Source organism: Macrobrachium rosenbergii, chromosome 56 (assembly GCF_040412425.1).
Source record: "Macrobrachium rosenbergii isolate ZJJX-2024 chromosome 56, ASM4041242v1, whole genome shotgun sequence".
NCBI lineage: Eukaryota > Metazoa > Arthropoda > Malacostraca > Decapoda > Palaemonidae > Macrobrachium > Macrobrachium rosenbergii.
In genome coordinates this window covers 48,732,899-48,750,941 of record NC_089796.1, presented here as the reverse complement: position 1 = coordinate 48,750,941, position 18,043 = coordinate 48,732,899, and the positions used below count along the sequence as shown (strand labels likewise).

General features: G+C 45.9%; 1 protein-coding gene across 6 annotated transcripts in view; it reads right to left on the bottom strand.

Annotated features, from left to right (window-relative positions):
• Positions 1 to 18,043, bottom strand: part of Pus10 (Pseudouridine synthase 10) — a 361,563-nt gene that overhangs the window by 226,537 nt on the left and 116,983 nt on the right. For all 6 annotated transcript variants that reach the window (XM_067100515.1, XM_067100518.1, XM_067100514.1 and 3 more), the window contains one exon: positions 5,686 to 5,811. In XM_067100515.1, coding sequence (XP_066956616.1) covers positions 5,686 to 5,811 — 126 coding nt within the window. The remainder of the gene's footprint in view (positions 1 to 5,685; positions 5,812 to 18,043) is intronic.

Here is an 18,043-nt window from a genome sequence, read left to right as displayed (position 1 = left end):
TGGGAGGTAGTGCTCTGGGCACCCAGGTTCTTGCTAGGAACCTTCCTGCCTGGAAAGTACCAGTTGGTGAGAAGTTCCCATCTATCACCAATAAACTGTTCAATTCTTGGGAAAAGAACTGGGTAGAGTCAGCCGCCCATGGGACGAAGTTCTTTTTAAAGGAACTCCAGGACTTTGGAACAGTTCTGCCAGATCTCATGGACGATCTAACAAAACCATTAGCAGGCTTCACAGAGGTGATGAAGAAAGGCAAATTTCTAGCAAACCATGCCCGTTCATGCTTTTTTGCGGACACTCCTTAACTTGCCCACACCCTGTGTGTTCAGGAGTTTGAGGCAAAGAAACTATTTATTTCCTGCGTTTCAACCTTGACGTTAATGGAATCTCAGGCATACCGCAGTGACCAGCAAAGAGATTCAGTGCTTCCAAGGTTACAAATTCGGAACATGGGCTCAATCTTCATTCACCTTCTGGAGGCTTGGGCGGCGTCCAAATTAAAACTCAGACGTCAAGCCCTGAAATTCGCTAACCAGAAGTCTATACCAGTAAAGGAGCTCCTCTTCGCCTCCCCTATGTGTAGTGACCTCTTCCCTAGGGACCTAGTAATCCAGCTGAATAATACTGCTACCCACCGAGGTATCAAATTTGAGGAGTTACTGGGATATGACCCGGAAGCAGGCCCAAGGGGGGCAAAACGCAGGAAGAAGCAACAATATAAGAAGGTTTTTAAAGCACCAGCTCTTCCTGTGCGAGACCCAGGACAAGGTCCCTCTTCTCAGAAACAATTCCCTATGCTGCACTCTCAGCCATCCTTGAAGAGAAGCAGTGCACTGCCATCTCAACAATTCCAATGGCAGTTCCAGGAGGCTCGAGGCGGTCGTGGAAGAGGCGGATCCTTTCGAGGGAAGAAAGGTAACAGGGGAGGACGAGGTGGTGGTAGAAGTCAATTCAACCAATGAGACATTTCAGGTTGGGGGCAGACTGAAGAGGTTCCAGGAAGCCTGGAAAGTGTCCTCTTGGGCCTATCAAGTGGTATCGAAAGGTCTGCGCTGGGATTGGAAGGGCCCCTTCTGCAACAAATACTTTCATCAGTGCAGCACAAAAGAGTCGAACCTATTTGTGAACAAAATGCTAATAAAGGACGCAATAGAGAAATGCCACTTTATCAGGTTCCAGGGGAGGCTTTTCAGTGTTCCAAAGAGGGACTCTCAGGAAAGGAGAGTCATTCTGGACTTCTCTGTCCTCAACAAAGCAATAAACTGTCCCATATTCAAAATGCTGACGATAGATCAGATAAGACATACCTTGCCAAAGGACAGCTACACCTCTTCTATCGACTTGAAAGACGCATATTGGCACATTCCAATCCAACCTCATTTTCACCAGTATCTAGGATTCCATCTGGGTCACCAGTCGTACAGATTCAAAGTGATGCCATTCGGCCTCAATGTAGCCCCCAGAGTGTTCACGAAATTGACCAAAGTGATCTTAGAACAACTAAGACTACAGGGGGTGAATGTCATGGCATATCTGGACGACTGGCTGATCTGGGCGGAGTGGACAGAAGAGTGTCTAGAAGCGTCCCGAATAGTGGTTCAGACCTTGCAAGACTTCGGGTTCCTAATCAACTGGGAAAAGTCACGGCTGAGGCCAGCAAAGAAGTTCAGATGGCTAGGCCCACAATGGTGTCTAGAAAGCGGAAAGCTAGCCCTATCAGAGACCTCAAGGAGGTCAATAGTAGATCAGGTAAAGAGGTTCCGAAAAGCCAAGAGTTTTTCCAGAAGGAACCTAGAAGTCCTGCAGGGCAAACTACTATTCGCATCAATAGTAGATCCAGTCTTGAAAACGACTTTGAAGGATTTGAACCGGATTCTCATTTTAAAGGCAAACAAATCATTCCGAGACCACAAGGTCCCAATGAAAAGGAGGTGGAAGACAATGCTCAAACCGTGGGCATTGAATCAGGCCCTGAAATCTTCAGTCTGGCTAGTCCAGAAACCAGTCTCAGTGACCATTCATACGGATGCTTCGTCAAAGGATGGATGGGGGGAACACTCAGATCAGAACAAAGTGTCTGGAAAGTGGTCGGGAGCCCTCAAATCTTGCCATATCAATATCAAAGGAATGATGGCAGTGCTCCTGTCACTCAAGGGACTGAAACCCAAGAGGGGATCTCACATTCAGTTGTTCATGGACAACAAGCCGGTGGTACAATGCTTGAAGCGTGGGGGATCAAGGTCAAAGCCATTAAATCATATAGTGCTGGGGATCAAGAGATTAGCTCAGGTGAAGAAATGGACTCTGTCGGCATCCCACCTTGCGGGAGCTCAGAATGTCCCAGTGGACTCCCTCTCCATTGGACAGCGGGTCATTCAGCGGGATCCTCCGAGATCACCCATATCTTCAGGTAGATCTGTTCGCAACACGCGACAATCACAAATTACCGAATTTTGTCACCCCCTATCATGACCTTCGAGCAGTGGCCAGAGACGCGCTGTCGCTGGACTGGAACCTGCTGGGGAACATTTATGTTTCCCCCAACAAGGAGTTCCAATGTGGCCGAAGGCCTTTTAAATGTAGCCCATTCCCTTGGGTCATTCACCCAGTAGAAGGTGCCACATTTGCTACAGCAAAGGATCAAATACTACTCAACAACCACACATGGTATAAAACTCTAAGTCCTTGAAGTGGAAAACCCTTTTGCTTGTACGTTGGGAAGTATGATTTAATTTATTGTTAATGTGATATTCTGTATCATTTTTATTTAGACCACACTCCTACTCATCCTTAATTGTAACTAATTCCCATTTACTGCAGGCTGTGACACTGATCCTGGAGATGGGAAGTGTTTCAAGTAACTGGAATGAATGCTTTCTTTGAAGGCACCACAAAACTTGGATAACATCTTCAAAACACTGATACAGTCTTGATTACCTTTCTGAGACAATGTTGTATTAAGAACCATAAAAAATCTGAAGGCTTCAACATAATAGAGAGCTGCAGCAGTGCATTTTTGGACACTTTTTCAGCTGAGTTAGGCTGCACATGTTTGCAAGACTGGCAATGCAGAACCTATTGTACTCCACAGTTTGTTGAATTATTTGTGAATAAGAAATTATACTTGTGTAACGCAGATAATAGAAACATAATAATTAGCCAGTACAGGTTAGGGTTGATGGTGCACCTTGTAGGCAATCATATGTTGGGCATACCCAGTGTAAATTAACCTTTTTTTGTAATTGTTTATTCGTGATATAACTTATTAAGTAAAAAGGAAAAAAAAATAAACTCAGATATCTTTTACTATTTACAAATCTCTTTAGCCAATACCAGGAAATCTTTTCTTAATTGCCAGAATCCCCAAAGTTACATTCTCAGCTGATCCAAACATGTGCCATCGTGTACCTGAGTAGTATCTGTGGTAGTTTGGGAGTCTAAGCCTAAATCCCAAACTTACTACATATAATCTTTTCAGGTGCCAAGACCTGGGACACTTCAAGTGGTATAAGTGACCCCTCCAAGGCACTGTTGATTGCATTATGCTGGGGGTTGTCTATACTGTAGATGTCACTAAGTATTATAGTCTGCTAGTGTTTTATTTTAAGGATGGCATTCCAGGAGCCTGGTGACCTCATGGAGGATCTCACCTTGGGTCAAATGCAAGATACAGTGAACCGCCCGTATTCGCGGGGGATGCGTACCACACGCCCCCGCGAATAGCTAAAATCCGCAAATACTTAAAACCCCTCTAAAAACACTTAGAAATGCCCATTTTGATAGTTTAAACACAAGAAAAACCCTGTAAAAATGCTTATACCTCAGTATTTTAATAGATTTATCACAAAAAGTGCATTTAGTCATGAAAATTATATGAAAATACAGTAATTAGCGAATATTTCTCAGTGAAAAAACCACGAATGGGCGAATTTTCCGCGAATAATGGCTAGATATGTTCCACAGAGAAACCCATGAATGCGTGAGTCTGCGAATCATGAGAACTCGAATACGGGGGGTTTACTGTATTATCACCATGGGTCAAATGCAAGGTATTATCATGGCAAAGAATGAAGAAATTGAGAGGCTGAAAGTCTCTTAATGCTTGCATGGCAGAACTGCAGGCAATAAGGATAGCAGTGACAGGAGTACAGGTTAGCTGTAAGAACCATCAGATCTTGACTGCCCTTACAACAGTAGTTGATACCATAAATTATCTCTCATATGTACCCTTGTTTATTCTGTCTTAGGACAAGCTAGGATGACCCCATTGCACCAGGGGCAGACAGTAACTGTAATACCGAGTACACCTTGCCTGTAAATGAGAAGAGAAAGGATCTGCTGAAGGTCTTGCCTGATTCTCTGAAGCCCTTAGAGACAAGAACTAGGAAGTTTTCAAAGATGATCATCTGGATGAGACCTCATCTAGAACTCAGATGAGTGACTCGGCATCATCAGATTCTGATTCCATTGAGGAGTCTGGTCTTCCTGAACCAAACTGTAGCACTGAGGACTTGGTGAATGCCATGGATAGATGAATCAGGGCACTCCTTTCCTCCACTCCTGAAGACCTTTGCAGCATACTGCTCTAGCAGGTATGCTTCAAGAAGTAACAACCTGTGGACTAGAGTTGTGCAAGTACCGCAAGGGTGAAATCAAGGAGGCTTTTGCTGCCATGGGAGGAGCAAAAAATTCTTACAAGACTATAAAACACCAGTTATTGGGCCTGCATGACAGCACCAAGGAGCCAATGAACTCCAGGCTGCAGTCACCTGGCCTGTTCCTGAAGGCTAAAAGGAGGGTGGACCATACAGGACAAAAACAACAAATCAAGACATGTTACACTGGGCACATGTGGGGTTATCATGTAGGAGGTGCAGTCAGAGAGCCAGTAGAGACCGTGACAGTGGCAGTCATCAATGTCACAGTCATAGTCATCATGGGGTAACTTTCCCAGAGGAGAAGTTACCAAGCAAAGCAGAGTTTCTTGGCCTCTGAAGCACCTGTAAAGGAAGCCACGTAGTCTGAGGGAATTCCTTTCATACCAAGAGAGAGTGCTCAATGGAGGAAAACTCTCCCTCAGAATAGAAAAATACCTTTCCCCCAAGGTGACTCTCAACCAAGCATTTGGTGAGAGACACTTAAGGGAAAGCTACCCCCTCAGGAGTAGTAATAACAGATCAAAGCTTGGAAGGGGGAAGAAAAGTTTCACAAACCTCCTTGGGTGTCAATGGCTGAGTATTACCCTCTGAAGAAGCGGATCCTCACAATCCACTTTTTCAGAAGAAAGAAATTTATTTCTGGGCTTTTCCCTGCCAAGACAGCACCTCCTAAAAGACAATTTTCTTTCCTTTAGAGAAAGATACAAAGATGATTCCTGGGTTTGGCTAGTTATATGACAAATCAAGGAAAATGCAAAGAACGCTCAAGGTCTATTAGCATGCAAATGGCAAAGTTCTGGTCGAGAATCAGAGAGGGACATCTGCGCACAACAGCAGCCGAAAACAAAGTTCTGTGCAGACCAACAGGTAGGTGGGGCTTCCCTGCACCTGTCAATTAACTACCTTATCAAGTTTAAATGTCCATTTCCAACTTGCATTTAAAACAAAACCCTGTGTAAACAATGAAGGTTTGTATTTGTGTAGGAACAAAAGGAAATTTAGTACAAATAAAGCAATCATATAAACTCACCTTCTGCTTTCACTGATTTATTTAAAATTTCACAAAGGAGTTCTTGAACACTTGATCCCATCTTCCGTTCACCTTCAACAAACCAAGGAGTCTGAGGCAATTCACGGCTATATTTATTGTATCTCCCTGTAACAAACACAAACAAATGAACAGATGATTGTGGCAGATATACACATACTCATAGTAAGTCATATGATGGCTTAATTTTACCTGTAAAAATTCCTGATTTTTTCTCATAAAGCTACACACATCAGCAAACATCACTTTTGTCCACTATTTAACATTACGATGTAATTTAATGGTCCTAACATATCTACAGGTTCAGTGCTTAATTTGACAGATGCATTATATGAACACAATTATGCTGCTTCATCAATCACAATCGGCACATAAAAGGGATTTTGACAAAAGGAAAAATCTATTTCTGAGGGAGGCCCTGTGTCACCCGGTGAAATATCCATCCAGCACATATTTCTAGGTAAATTCTTTGCTAAATATACCAGAGAAAAAAAAAGCTATCAGGAATGCTGGGTTACTACCCCAGATCGATCATCTATAATAAAATAGACGTCGGTATAGGTAAGGGTGAGTGATTGTTGTCACTGCCACAGGACCACACTCTGAAGATATCCCAATGACAAAACCCCGGAATGTGGGGAGCTGATCCAGCGCCCATACTCACCCCCCCGCCAACCGACGACCCCAGCGCCATCTGAACTCATTCCAGGCTAGCACCCCCAACAAGCTTGGTATGCCTACTCGGGAGGGAAACCTAGATCCTGGGGGTCACGGGTGACACAGGGCCTCCCTCAGAAATAGATTTTCCTTTGTCAAAATCCCTTTCTGAGCTCGTCCCAGTGTCAGCCGGTGAAATCATAACAGAGAATCATACTAAGTCTTGGTGAAAGTCTAAAAGTGGCAAACATTTAGGTGATCATATATAAAAACACCATTATTAAAAATAATTTTAATTATCCCCAAAATATAATTAAATACTATAGGTATAGCTGAACAACTGAGTTATGACTAGGGATATAACTTATACTATAATAAAGGACATGAAAATCAACTATATACATCATTAATACTAAAGTGGCGAGGTACTGACACTAAATAAATGACAAAACTTATAAGGGTACCTCCAGCCTTAAAACTAAATCACAGTGAGTATAACATATCACACACTTAAAACTAACACCGCAAGATTGTACATTATAATATTAGGAGCCAGGCTGTGAGGCACGTCTGGTCCAGGAGAAAATGGCAGGGCAAATAAATGAGGCAGGCAGGCGGGCGGGGGGGAAAGGATAGGGATTAAAGGTTAATTTAAGGTGGAGGGATAATGCTCCCTCCAGCCACCACAGGGAATTTCAGAGCTTCCAGTGATTTAAGATAGTGGCATTTAAACACTGATGGAGATTTCCAACCCGTGTACTTCTTCAGCTCAGCGAAATTCATATTATGAAAATAATTAGTAGAGGTAGCCACCGCTCGGATATCATGAACCTTAGGGACTGAATCCGGGTTAGCTTGCTTAATAAAGTACAGGATTTGTTGTCTTATAGCCTTTAAAGAAAGTGTTCCACCTTTTTCCCTGATAAAAAGAGGACCAGACAAACACTGAGAAGTTCTTTGTAAGTAGGCCCTCAGGGTAGCGACTGGGCATAAGGACAGGTCTTGTGGAAGAGGGACAACCTTCCAGGGGGACCACCTATCCTGAGGGTCTTCGTTTTTTTGCTAGGAATCTTTGATCTGGGGAAAGCAGAACTTCTCCTGACAGAAGGAAATCTACGTGACTGACACCTCTAGAGAGAGCAGACAGTTCTGAAATTCTGGCACCTGAAGCTAGACTAATTAAGAACAAGGTCTTCCTTAACAGATTTAAATAAGAACATTGATCATTATTAATTTCTGAGGCTAATTTTAGAACATCATTAAGGAACCAGGAAACTGTATGTGGACGGGTCACTGGTCACAAACGGGCGCATGCTCTAGGAATGGATGAAAAGTATGAATCTGTTAAATCAATCTTAAAGCCATGCAAAAACACCCTTTTCAAAGCTGATTTTGCTGTGGTTATGGTGGCCGGAGCCAGACCCTTTTCAAACAATGATCTGAAGAATGATATTGCCAAATTGGCAGTCATGATTTGGGCTTCAGATTCTTTTAAAAAGGATGCCAACTTTTTAACTGCTGAGTCATACTGTCTGAAGGTAGAATCTCTTTTAACTGATTCAAGAAACAGAGTATTAATGGGATCAATATCCGCCCCTCTCTGAGCGGCGAATTTCATAAAGTCCATAAAGCCAGGGCATTCAGAATTTTTGAGGAAGCTGACACAGTCCTTGTTTGCACTATTTGAGTCAGCTGTGGCTTGGGTATTTGATGACATCGTAACTTGAGCTCCAGAAGAAGAGGGAACCAATTGCTCTTCGGCCAGTTGGGAGCTACCAAGGCCACTTGGCCTTCGAATGACCTGAGCTTGTGCAACACCGGCATCAGTAGGTTTATTGGCGGAAAGAGATATATTTTCTGCCAATTGTTCCAGTCTATGGACATTGCATCTGTGGCGTGAGCTTGAGGGTCCAGGTTGGGAGCAACATAACAAGGGAGTTTGTGATTGCTCTCCGTGGCAAACAAGTCCACCTGAAGGCCCGGAACCTGACGGCGGATCCATTCGAAAGCAGCCTTGTCCAGGGACCATTCTGACTCCAGCGGAGTTGTTCTGGACAGGGAGTCTGCAATAACATTCCGGACCCCTGCTAGATGGGTAGCTGACAGGTGCCAGCCGTGTTTCTCGGCTAGTGAGAAGATGGCTATCATCACTTGGTTTATCCGGCTTGATTTGGAACCCCCTCTGTTTATGCAATGTACTACTACTGCGCTGTCCAACACCAGCCTGATATGAACCTGGTTGGTGGGGCGAAGTTTTTTCAGGGTTAGAAATACTGCCATCGCTTCCAAAAATGTTTATATGGAACTGACGGAACATTGTGGACCATGTACCCTGTACCTTTTCTTTTGGTGAGTATCCTCCCCCAGCCGCTTAAAAAGCGTCTGTGTGGATTATTAGAGCTGGAGGGGGAATTGAAGGGGAACTGACTTTGAGAGACCCTTGACTGTGGACCACAGCCGAGTCTTTCCTTAGCACTTGAGGAACTAATGACACCTTGTCCCTGAGTTTGATATTGGCTCGTCTTCGCCACACTCTGTTTATGTCTTTCAGCTTTGTTTTTAGGAGCAGGTTTGTTACAGATGCGAATTGAAGGGAATCCAAGATTCTTTCTTTCTCATTCTGCGAGAGGCTTTCCTGTTTTTGAGGAATTGCCTGGTGGCTTTGGCTATCTCCCTTCGTTTGGCTGGTGGAATAGACAGTTTGTGTGAAACCAGGTCCCACTGGATGCCTAGCCATGAAATCGAGCCTCCGGAGTTAGGTGGGACTTCGCCCTGTTTATCTGAAAGCCTAAGGATTCCAGAAACTCGATCACTATGGCCGTAGCTCTCCGGCACTCCTCGACGTTGGATGCCCAAATCATCCAATCGTCTAGGTATGCAGCTAGCGATATCCCCCGGGACTGTAACTGTTGTACTACCGTTTCTGCCAGCTTCGTAAAGATTCTGGGTGCTATGTTGAGCCCAAATGGCATGACCCGGAACGAGTAGGCCTGTTTTCCCAGTCTGAAACCTAGGAAGGGAGAGAAGTTCCGCGCAATCGGGACGTGATAATATGCATCTGAAAGATCTATAGAGGTGGTGACGGCTCCACGAGGAAGTAGAGTCCGTACCTGCGCGATTGTAAGCATGCAAAATTTGTCGCATTGTATATAAAGATTGAGACGCGACAGATCCAGGATTACTCTTTGTTGACTGGAGTTTTTCTTGGGAACACTGAACAGCCTGCCTTGAAATTTCAGGTGTCTCACTTTCTTTATGGCCCTCTTTAGAGTAATTCCGTGCAAAGTCCCGCAGAGCTTTGGAAGACGGTTGATGAAATCTGGTCAAAGGGGAGGTCCTTTGATCCAGCTCCAGCCCAAACCTTTGGAGACTATACTGTGGGCCCATGGACTGAAGGTCCACGGTCCCTGAACAGATAAAGTCTGCCGCCTACCTGATTGTTCTCACTGGGAGGAGCAGGCTTGCCTCCTCTACCGCGCCTCCTCTTCCCGGGAGGGGGTCGCGAGGGCAGCCTTGCCTCTGAAGGAGGCTCACTCTAGTCCCCTTGCGCCCTATTAAGACCCCGAAACAACCCCTGGCCCTCATAAGAAGGGTTAAATACCGAGACGCCACGAAGGAAGGAGCGGCAAGAGAGTGTTGAGCTGGCTGCACCAGCACGAACTGTTGAGGTTGGGCCTTCGAGGTAGAAGGCTGGCAAACTGTTGAGACAGGTACAGCCTGGACAACAGCCTGCTGGTGTTGTCTCCTGTGCCTCCTGTATCGCTTGCCAGGTCTACTCTGAGGGCCGCCGGACTCGGGGGTCTTCCGCTTAAAGGTGGGGATACCCCAGCGGGAGCGCAGACTGATTTGCCCTGGTTGCCTCTGCCAGGACATTGTTGATTTCTTCTTCTGGGAAGATGTTAGCCCCCCAGAAGGAACTTTTCATGAGCTTATTAGGCTCATGTCTGATGGTAGCGTTGTTGAAGATGAATTTGCGGCAATTCATTCGTGCTACCATAAAGTCAAACAAGTCCGCCTGAAATCCCGCCAATAGGGACTTCGTCAGGACTTGGAAGAGTCGCTCCTCCGCGAATGTCACAGCGGTTGCTTCCGCCAGGCACAGTGAGTTCAGTGATCGGCTCAGCCGACACCTAGCCTCAAACTCTGTTTTCAGGAGAGCCTCTGGCAATTTGGGAAGCTGTTCACTAAATAGATTAGATGCGCACTCCGGGTCCAGCTTACCTGAAGTAAAGGTGGCCGGGGCATCTTTCCAGAACTCATCGTCTCCAGGGAAGATCAGCGAGGTGGGATCAGTCTCCCGGAGCTGAGGCAACGGTTTACCCTCCAAGCAAGCCTGGGCCGTCGCGAGGGCTACCTTAGTCATGCAGGGGGTTGGGATCTTATCACCCAAAGAGAACATTGTGAAGTTGCCCTTAAAGGGGGTCAACTTTGTGTTCTCCGCCTGCCATTCATTACAGGAGCACATCAAGGCGGACTGCGCCTTTGGGACCTTATCTGACCTCACCCAAGCTTCCTCCGTCAGTCTGGCGAAGCCTGGGTGGGGGGGCAGCAGATCAGGAGGAAAGAACTCCAACTCCTCGAGTCTGCGCGTGCCTAGACCCTCGATGGTAAGGGTATCTTCATGCCGGGGAGCATGAAGGGCAAAACGCCATGGATTTCCCTTGTCGAATGGAGGGAGGACGGAGGCGTCCGGAATGGGATAATGTACTGCGGACCCACCGGAGCACATGAACCCGGAGAGCATGGTCTCCTGGCTCTGCAGCTCTCCATGTTTACTCAGCTTAGCATCAACCTCCATAGAAAATTTTTGCAAGAGCATCCCTGCAAAGCCTCCGGGTCAAAGGCAGGCTGGCGAGGAGGGCTAGCCTTAGCTGCCCTCGAACTCGCACTCTTAGCTGAGAGAGTGGTTTTGCCTGTGGAAGCCACCGGACTATCATCCCGTGGCTTCCCGGAGGGAAGGGGATTGCTTTGCGGGAAGTCACGGACTTATAGCCCTTCGCCTTCCAAGTCTTCTTCAATTTGGGGACAGTGGATTGGGCACTGTCCCTCAAAAGAGAAGACTTATGAAATCCCTGAAAAGAAGCGGTGGAAGAAGGAGAATCAAAAAGGGAACCCACCCCCACTGCCTCACTTACCTCCCCACTTACCTCCTGGTCCTGTTCCATGTTCATAGGTTCCAGGTTGAGATCTATGGCCGCTACTTCCTCCGACACCTCGGTGTAGAGGCTTTCGTCCTGGAGAGGCTGAGTTTCTACCCGGATCTGCTCGATAACCGGAGCAGCGACTACCGCAGGGACAGCCGCTGAGATCCAGGCGCCGGGATAAAGCAAGTTCCGGATGTTCTCATCGAGAACATACAGTTTCCCTGATGGAATGTTTCTTCCGAACCCAGCCACCCAGGCTCGAAGAGAACCCAAGGCGTCACTCCGGGAAGCTTCGTCGGCCTGGAAGAGAGGAGGGACTTAACGACCGAGCGCTTGGTGAGAGATATATAATTCATATATTAAGCCCATAACGAAAATAGAACAAGTGAGGATACCAGGTAAACTAAAGGCAGTAACTATAAGCTTACCGACTCGTCCTGGACACGCTCGTAAAGAGCGAAGCAAACCTCACAACCGTCCGGGTGCCACACGATTAGGTCATCCAGCCGGACTGCACAGCCCGCATGGGATCGACAAATGACATGCCCATAGGGCTGGTGCAGCACCGCAGAGCACCCGGGCTCCTCACAACGAACAGTCTGTAAGTATAAACAGTATATGAACCTACTAATTTAAGGGACTTCAAACTATAGTAGGTATTGGAGTATGATAAAAATAATTTATACCGGACCCGCCGGAGCATTCGGCGGGACGAGCAATTAGAGCAAAACATGACCAAACTAGATCAAGGAGCGCGGAGATAGTTCGGCGGAGCAGGACCTTAATCTAGGATCATGCAACTCTTAATAGTAAATTTACTTAAAGAATAAATACTGCCGGAGCCCAGCAGCAGGCCTTAGTTTATACCGGGTCCACGAAGCATTCGGTGGGGTAAAAACTAGAGCAAAACATGATATATACTAAATTAAGGAACGCCGACCGACGGAGTAGGATCTTAATCTAGGATCATGCATAAATTATAACGGCACTAAGTAACTGGTTAACAATGTAGAATAACAGTACACTGTAGGCCGCCGTGTTCCAGCGCAGACCCCTCCGGGATCCCGTACCTCCGACACTTGGTTACAGCGGGGAAGGCGGGGTAAATCATTACCATGAGTCATTCCGCAGCTAGAGAGCTAGGTGTGACTAAAGCCAATCCACAGAAGACCAAAAGCACCGGAGGCAACGGGAGGGCCGGGGACGGCGGAGCGGAATTAGCGAGCAAGTGTTTGCACCCTGAAAGTGATCGGAGTTCAGCTCAATCCACCGGAGAGCGAACCAACGAAACACTAGCCGAGCGGATGACACTAGGACGGGGCCCAGGAGGGTGGGTGACTCTTGACTGGGAACCCGACCAGTCCCCGTCCGGGTGACAATCGGAGAGACCGACGTCTCGCACGTGAGGAGATGACATACCACTGGCAAGACAGGGGGGGGGAGGGGGAGGTTTGTACAGTACTTGGAAAGTAGGACCGAGTTTTGTTTTTAACAGGACGGGGGATACCCCCATACACTGACTGTAACTCCCTGCGGGGCGCCGAAACAAACGTAACGACTACCTATTCGTAGGGAGACTCATGACACTCACCTAAGTACTAGAGAAGGATAGGGTAACAGCATTAATCTAAAGTAATCACCAAACTCTCACCCTCCTCATGAAGGCGCAGCCCAGACAATTGGGGAGGAGAGAAGGAAGAGGGAGAGGGTTGAAAGGGAGAGAAATTCCTGTAACGTAGTCCAACCAGCAACCGACCCATAGGGTAGAAGGGCAATGCTTGAAGAAGATTCCCCATATTGTTTGTCTTTCTCTCTCCTCACCAGAGGGAAGAGGGACAGGGTTTAGATAATCCAGCAAACCCAAAACAAGCGGTAAAGGCGGATGGAACAACAGGAACTCCCTCGACCAGCCTACCCCTCCCTCCCCTGCCTGGCGACATAGTCGGGAGAGATGGGAGCTAAGACAATGCAAAAACCTAACCTGAATGGCCTAACCCACCGATTGGAACGAGAGGGTTAGGATAGGATCCCCAATTTCTAATAAATATCATTAAAATTAACCAGTACGCACATAAGTACCCGTAATATGAATAAATATACAAAATTATAAGAACTTGTGCTAAGCGTATAGCCTAACTGAGCAAGGCGAACAGGAAGTAGGCAGCCATTAGACTGCACCTGATGCCGAACTTGGATCATAATAATGCTAAATTATTCATGACATCCAATACACCATAGATCAGAAGCTGACAAAAGAAAGCACCACCCTGGAGAGGGAATCTACTCGAACGAGAGCCTGGTATACGCTATGAATTAACTATAAGAACCAAAATAAGAGGAGGAAGCCTCCGTAAGGAATAACGCTAATCAAGGTACCAGGACCCGCCTGACATAGATAAACGTCTCCAAAGGGAACTTCTTGAAGGGGAATTATAAAACCTGAATGAAAATGTAAGCGACCGAATGAAACCCTTACAGAAACCAGCTGTAAGAGTGTGCTTCAAGGTCATCATGGCTGAGGCGGCGAACGCCGGGGAGCGTCCGATATATGACCCTGTAAATATTAATTTACGGGCCTATAAGAGCCTCACAAATAGTAAAAACCCCACAAGAAGATGGTACTTAACTTAGACACGGTGAAATTACTCGACGACATGATGAATTTCAATTCAAAATTGTAGAAAAAGGAGCAGCACAAGAAACGCTTTGTAAAACAAGCATGTGCTAGTATGGAAAATGAGTTCAGATGGCGCTGGGGTCGTCGGTTGGCAGGCAGGTGAGTATGGGCGCTGGATCACCTCCCGACATTCCGGGGTTTTGTCATTGGGATATCTTCAGAGTGCGGTCCTGTGGCAGTGACAACAATCACTCACCCTTACCTATACCGACGTCTATTTTATTATAGATGATCGATCTGGGGTAGTAACCCCAGCATTCCTGATAGCTTTTTTCTCTGGTATATTTAGCAAAGAATTTACCTAGAAATATGTGCTGGATGGATATTTCACCGGCTGACACAGGGACAAGCTCAGAAAACACCTTTTTGCTTCAGCTGTCACTCATTATTACCACCACTAATATATGCCCAATTTTCACTTCACAATACTTGTTTAATGTGAAGTGAGTTCTTTCAAATCTGTCTTGTGCACTTTGCACCTGAAATCTAATGTGGTCTAGGTCTTCATCTATATGCCCTTTCCCCATAATTTTCTGGGACTCCAAAAAGCCTTTGTCCTGCTATTTCCATTATCTTAAACCTTTCTGGTTAACTGCTCCTCCCTTTTTCAAATCACATGCCCAAACCACACCATTCAATTAGACCTCAGTCTATTTTCCAGTCGAGGATTAACACGAGGGAAATGGGCCTAATAGGGTATGCCGTGCTCTAAGGTACCATTATAGAGAGATTTGCTTCAAGCTAAAGCAAGGATGGTAATCTTGTGCCAAAGACCGTGCCATACAATGCCGGGAAAGATCAGATCAAACTTAACAGCAGTGATGCCCCTACACACATGTTCACCTTCATACTCCCCATAACTCAATACCAGGATTTTTCTCACACAACAGAGGAGGAAACTATTTTTTCCTCTGATAGTCAGTATGCATACTGGAAGCAGTTACGTACCTGCGATGCTCCTTTAGACTTGACATGCCATTTGCAAGAGAACCTTGATAAAGGTTTTGAATGCAGTGTAATTCAAATAGATTTTAATGCTGCTTTCGATTTAATAAATCACAAGGTACTTATTTATAAGCTTGAAAATCTTGGAGTGGGTAGATTTATAAACTTCAAAATCTTGGAGTAGGTGGATATGTTTTAGAATTACTTAAAGATTTCCTTACAGATAGGCAGCAGCAAGTTGCTGTGGATGGGATCTTTAGTGAACTAAGACCTATTGTGTCTGGAGTTCCACATGGCAGTGTTCTTGGTCCACTGTTATTTTTAGTATACATGTGATATGGTTGTTGGCATGGAAAACAAGATTGTTCAGTATGCCGATGATGCAACACTTATGGGTGCAGTAAAGTCTCCACTTATGAGAAATGAAGCTGCCCTCAGCCTTAACCAGGATATGGACCGGATCAGGGAATGGTGTAGTCATTGGGGTATGAGGCTGAACTACAGTAAAATGAAAACACTACTGATTAGCAGACCTTGTACAGATTTCCCACCCCATCCTCCCCTGCTAGTAGATAGAACTTTGCTGAGTGAGTCTGAAGCTTCAACTATTCTAGGTGTAACTTTTGACTCACATCTAACTTTTCAGAAACATCTCATGAAAGTAGCAAATGCTGCATAAAGTTAGGTACTGTTCATAAGGCCTCAATTATTTATAACTGATACAATCAATGCAGCTTGTTGTAGGTCATTTGTACTTCCTTTACTAGAATACTGTTCTCCAGTGTGGTTGCCTGCTTCTGCCAGAGGTATGACAAATTTTTAATCAAACTGTAGTTTTCATAACTACAAACCTAAGGTCTTTACTTATGGGAGAAAATCTCTAAGATCTAGCTGGATCCAGTTAAAAATAGAACAAGGGTTTAGTGGCAGCAGGGTGATAGCCAACGGGGAGAGAGCAGGCTGAGTCTGACCTCTCTTCCCCCTCTTGCGCCTCATGATGTACCAGTCATCTCTTAACTGTCTTCTTCACAAGATGTGCGCTGCCCTACCTCGCATAGAAGCTGGTTTATGACGCATTTCCTGCCCTATCTATGCCTTAGTGTTCTGTTTTTTTCTCTCTCTCTTTTTTTTTTGTTGTGTGATTCTGTGATACATTGGTGTTCATCTGTGTGTTTTGCATTTGAGATGCCAACACTTGATTCTTCTATGAAGGCTTTGCCTCAGAGAAGATGCCCTGGGGTAAGTAACTATCCTTGCTTTCGTTATTTAGCCTCTTTCGATACCGATCCTCATAAGACTTATAGCAGATGAAGATCTAATGACTGAAATGTAAGTAATCCGTGTTCTGAGTGTTGTGATTGGTCTCCTGAGCAATGGAAGCAATTTGGTAAGAAGAAGAGATACAAGAGGAAGTCAGCTGATCCGTCTTGGGAAGGTTTCTCGCCTCAAATGGTGGCCAACTCTGCCATTCCTTCTTGTTCCTTTTTTCCATTACCAGATTTGCCTCTCGTTGCATCTTCTTCGCAGGAACATTTTACTCCTCATTTATCTACTGCTTTGTCTTTAGATAAATTGAAGAGGGGTTCAGGAGATCTTGTGCTTGATTTAGCTACCTGTTCTTTTCTTGGGGGGATGGGGAGTTCCCCCACTAGGAGAGAGGCAGCTCTCCCTTGTACTGTTGCTACTAAGAAGCTGAACGAGCACTGGTCGTCTTTAGGCTTACCAGGGGAGCCCCACATTGGGGGTCTCCTGTCCCACCTCCTATCTTACTGTCTCCCAGCTTCTTCTGCCATGTCAGTGTCTAGAGCTATAGTGTTTGTGACGTCTGCTTGCATGTCTATGGCTGCGACATCCTCAGCCTACACTGTTCCTTCATTAGCCATGCCTCTTCCGTCACTTCCCGCCCCTGGGCCTTATTCACCTGCTCCTTGCAACTCCTTTGTTCAAGACTTGCTGGAGGGACTTGAAGGTCCTCTTCCAAAGAAACTCAGCCGCTCTGACTTGAAAACAAAGAGCCATCGTAGATCTTCTTCCTCACCGTAGTCTTCTTCCCATGTATCATCTTTGTCATATTCCACAAAGGCGTTGGAGGAAGAAGGACTTCATTGCCCCTCCTCACAAGAAGACCCGCAGGCTCTCCCTCTTGCCTTCATCTGAAGTCAAGACCATCCGTCCGTCTACTTCAGCTGTGTCTTGGTTGGCTAGTCTTGGCCGTATAGAAGCTAAGGACAGCCGTGAGTCTGTCAAGGGTCACGGGTGTAAGTTTTCTGCCTTAGCTGCTGATGATCGTCACCCAGTTCCTGTTTCTTGTGCAGCAACACACTCATCACGAGAAGTCCCCTCCAAGGGCCACAGACCTACAGATCAGGCTTCTCCTCAAGAAGTTACGGTTATTTTGTCTTCTTCTGCTCATCCTGCTCAAGAAATGAGCATTGAGACCACAGCTGTTAAGAAGGATGACAAGGTTCCTGTTGAGAAGTCGACATCACACCTGAGGGAACATTCTTGTGATCAGGACCATTCCTCTCTTAAGACTAGAAGCCTTCGGTCTCGCTCATGCAGCCGTGACTATTCTCCAAGTATCCCATATTCTTGCTTGTGTGGCCATGACTATTCTTCATGTAACGAGAGTCCCTTACAGTACAGACTCAACCAAGGCCATCATCTCGTTCTCGTGGATGAGACCGCGATCAAGACAGGGTTCCTGCTCCTTCAGTCAAACGATATATCCCCAAGAAAGTCCTGAGCCCCGGTTGTTCCTATGCTCAAGTAATTAACAAGGATACAAGTGATATTACCTCCCCCTCTTCCACGACATAAGATGTTTTGATGCAACCCCTAACATCATATTACAATCAAGACAGGTAGATCTGGACCGGTTTGTCTAGGCCCGGGTCTTTCTTTAGATCAAATGAAG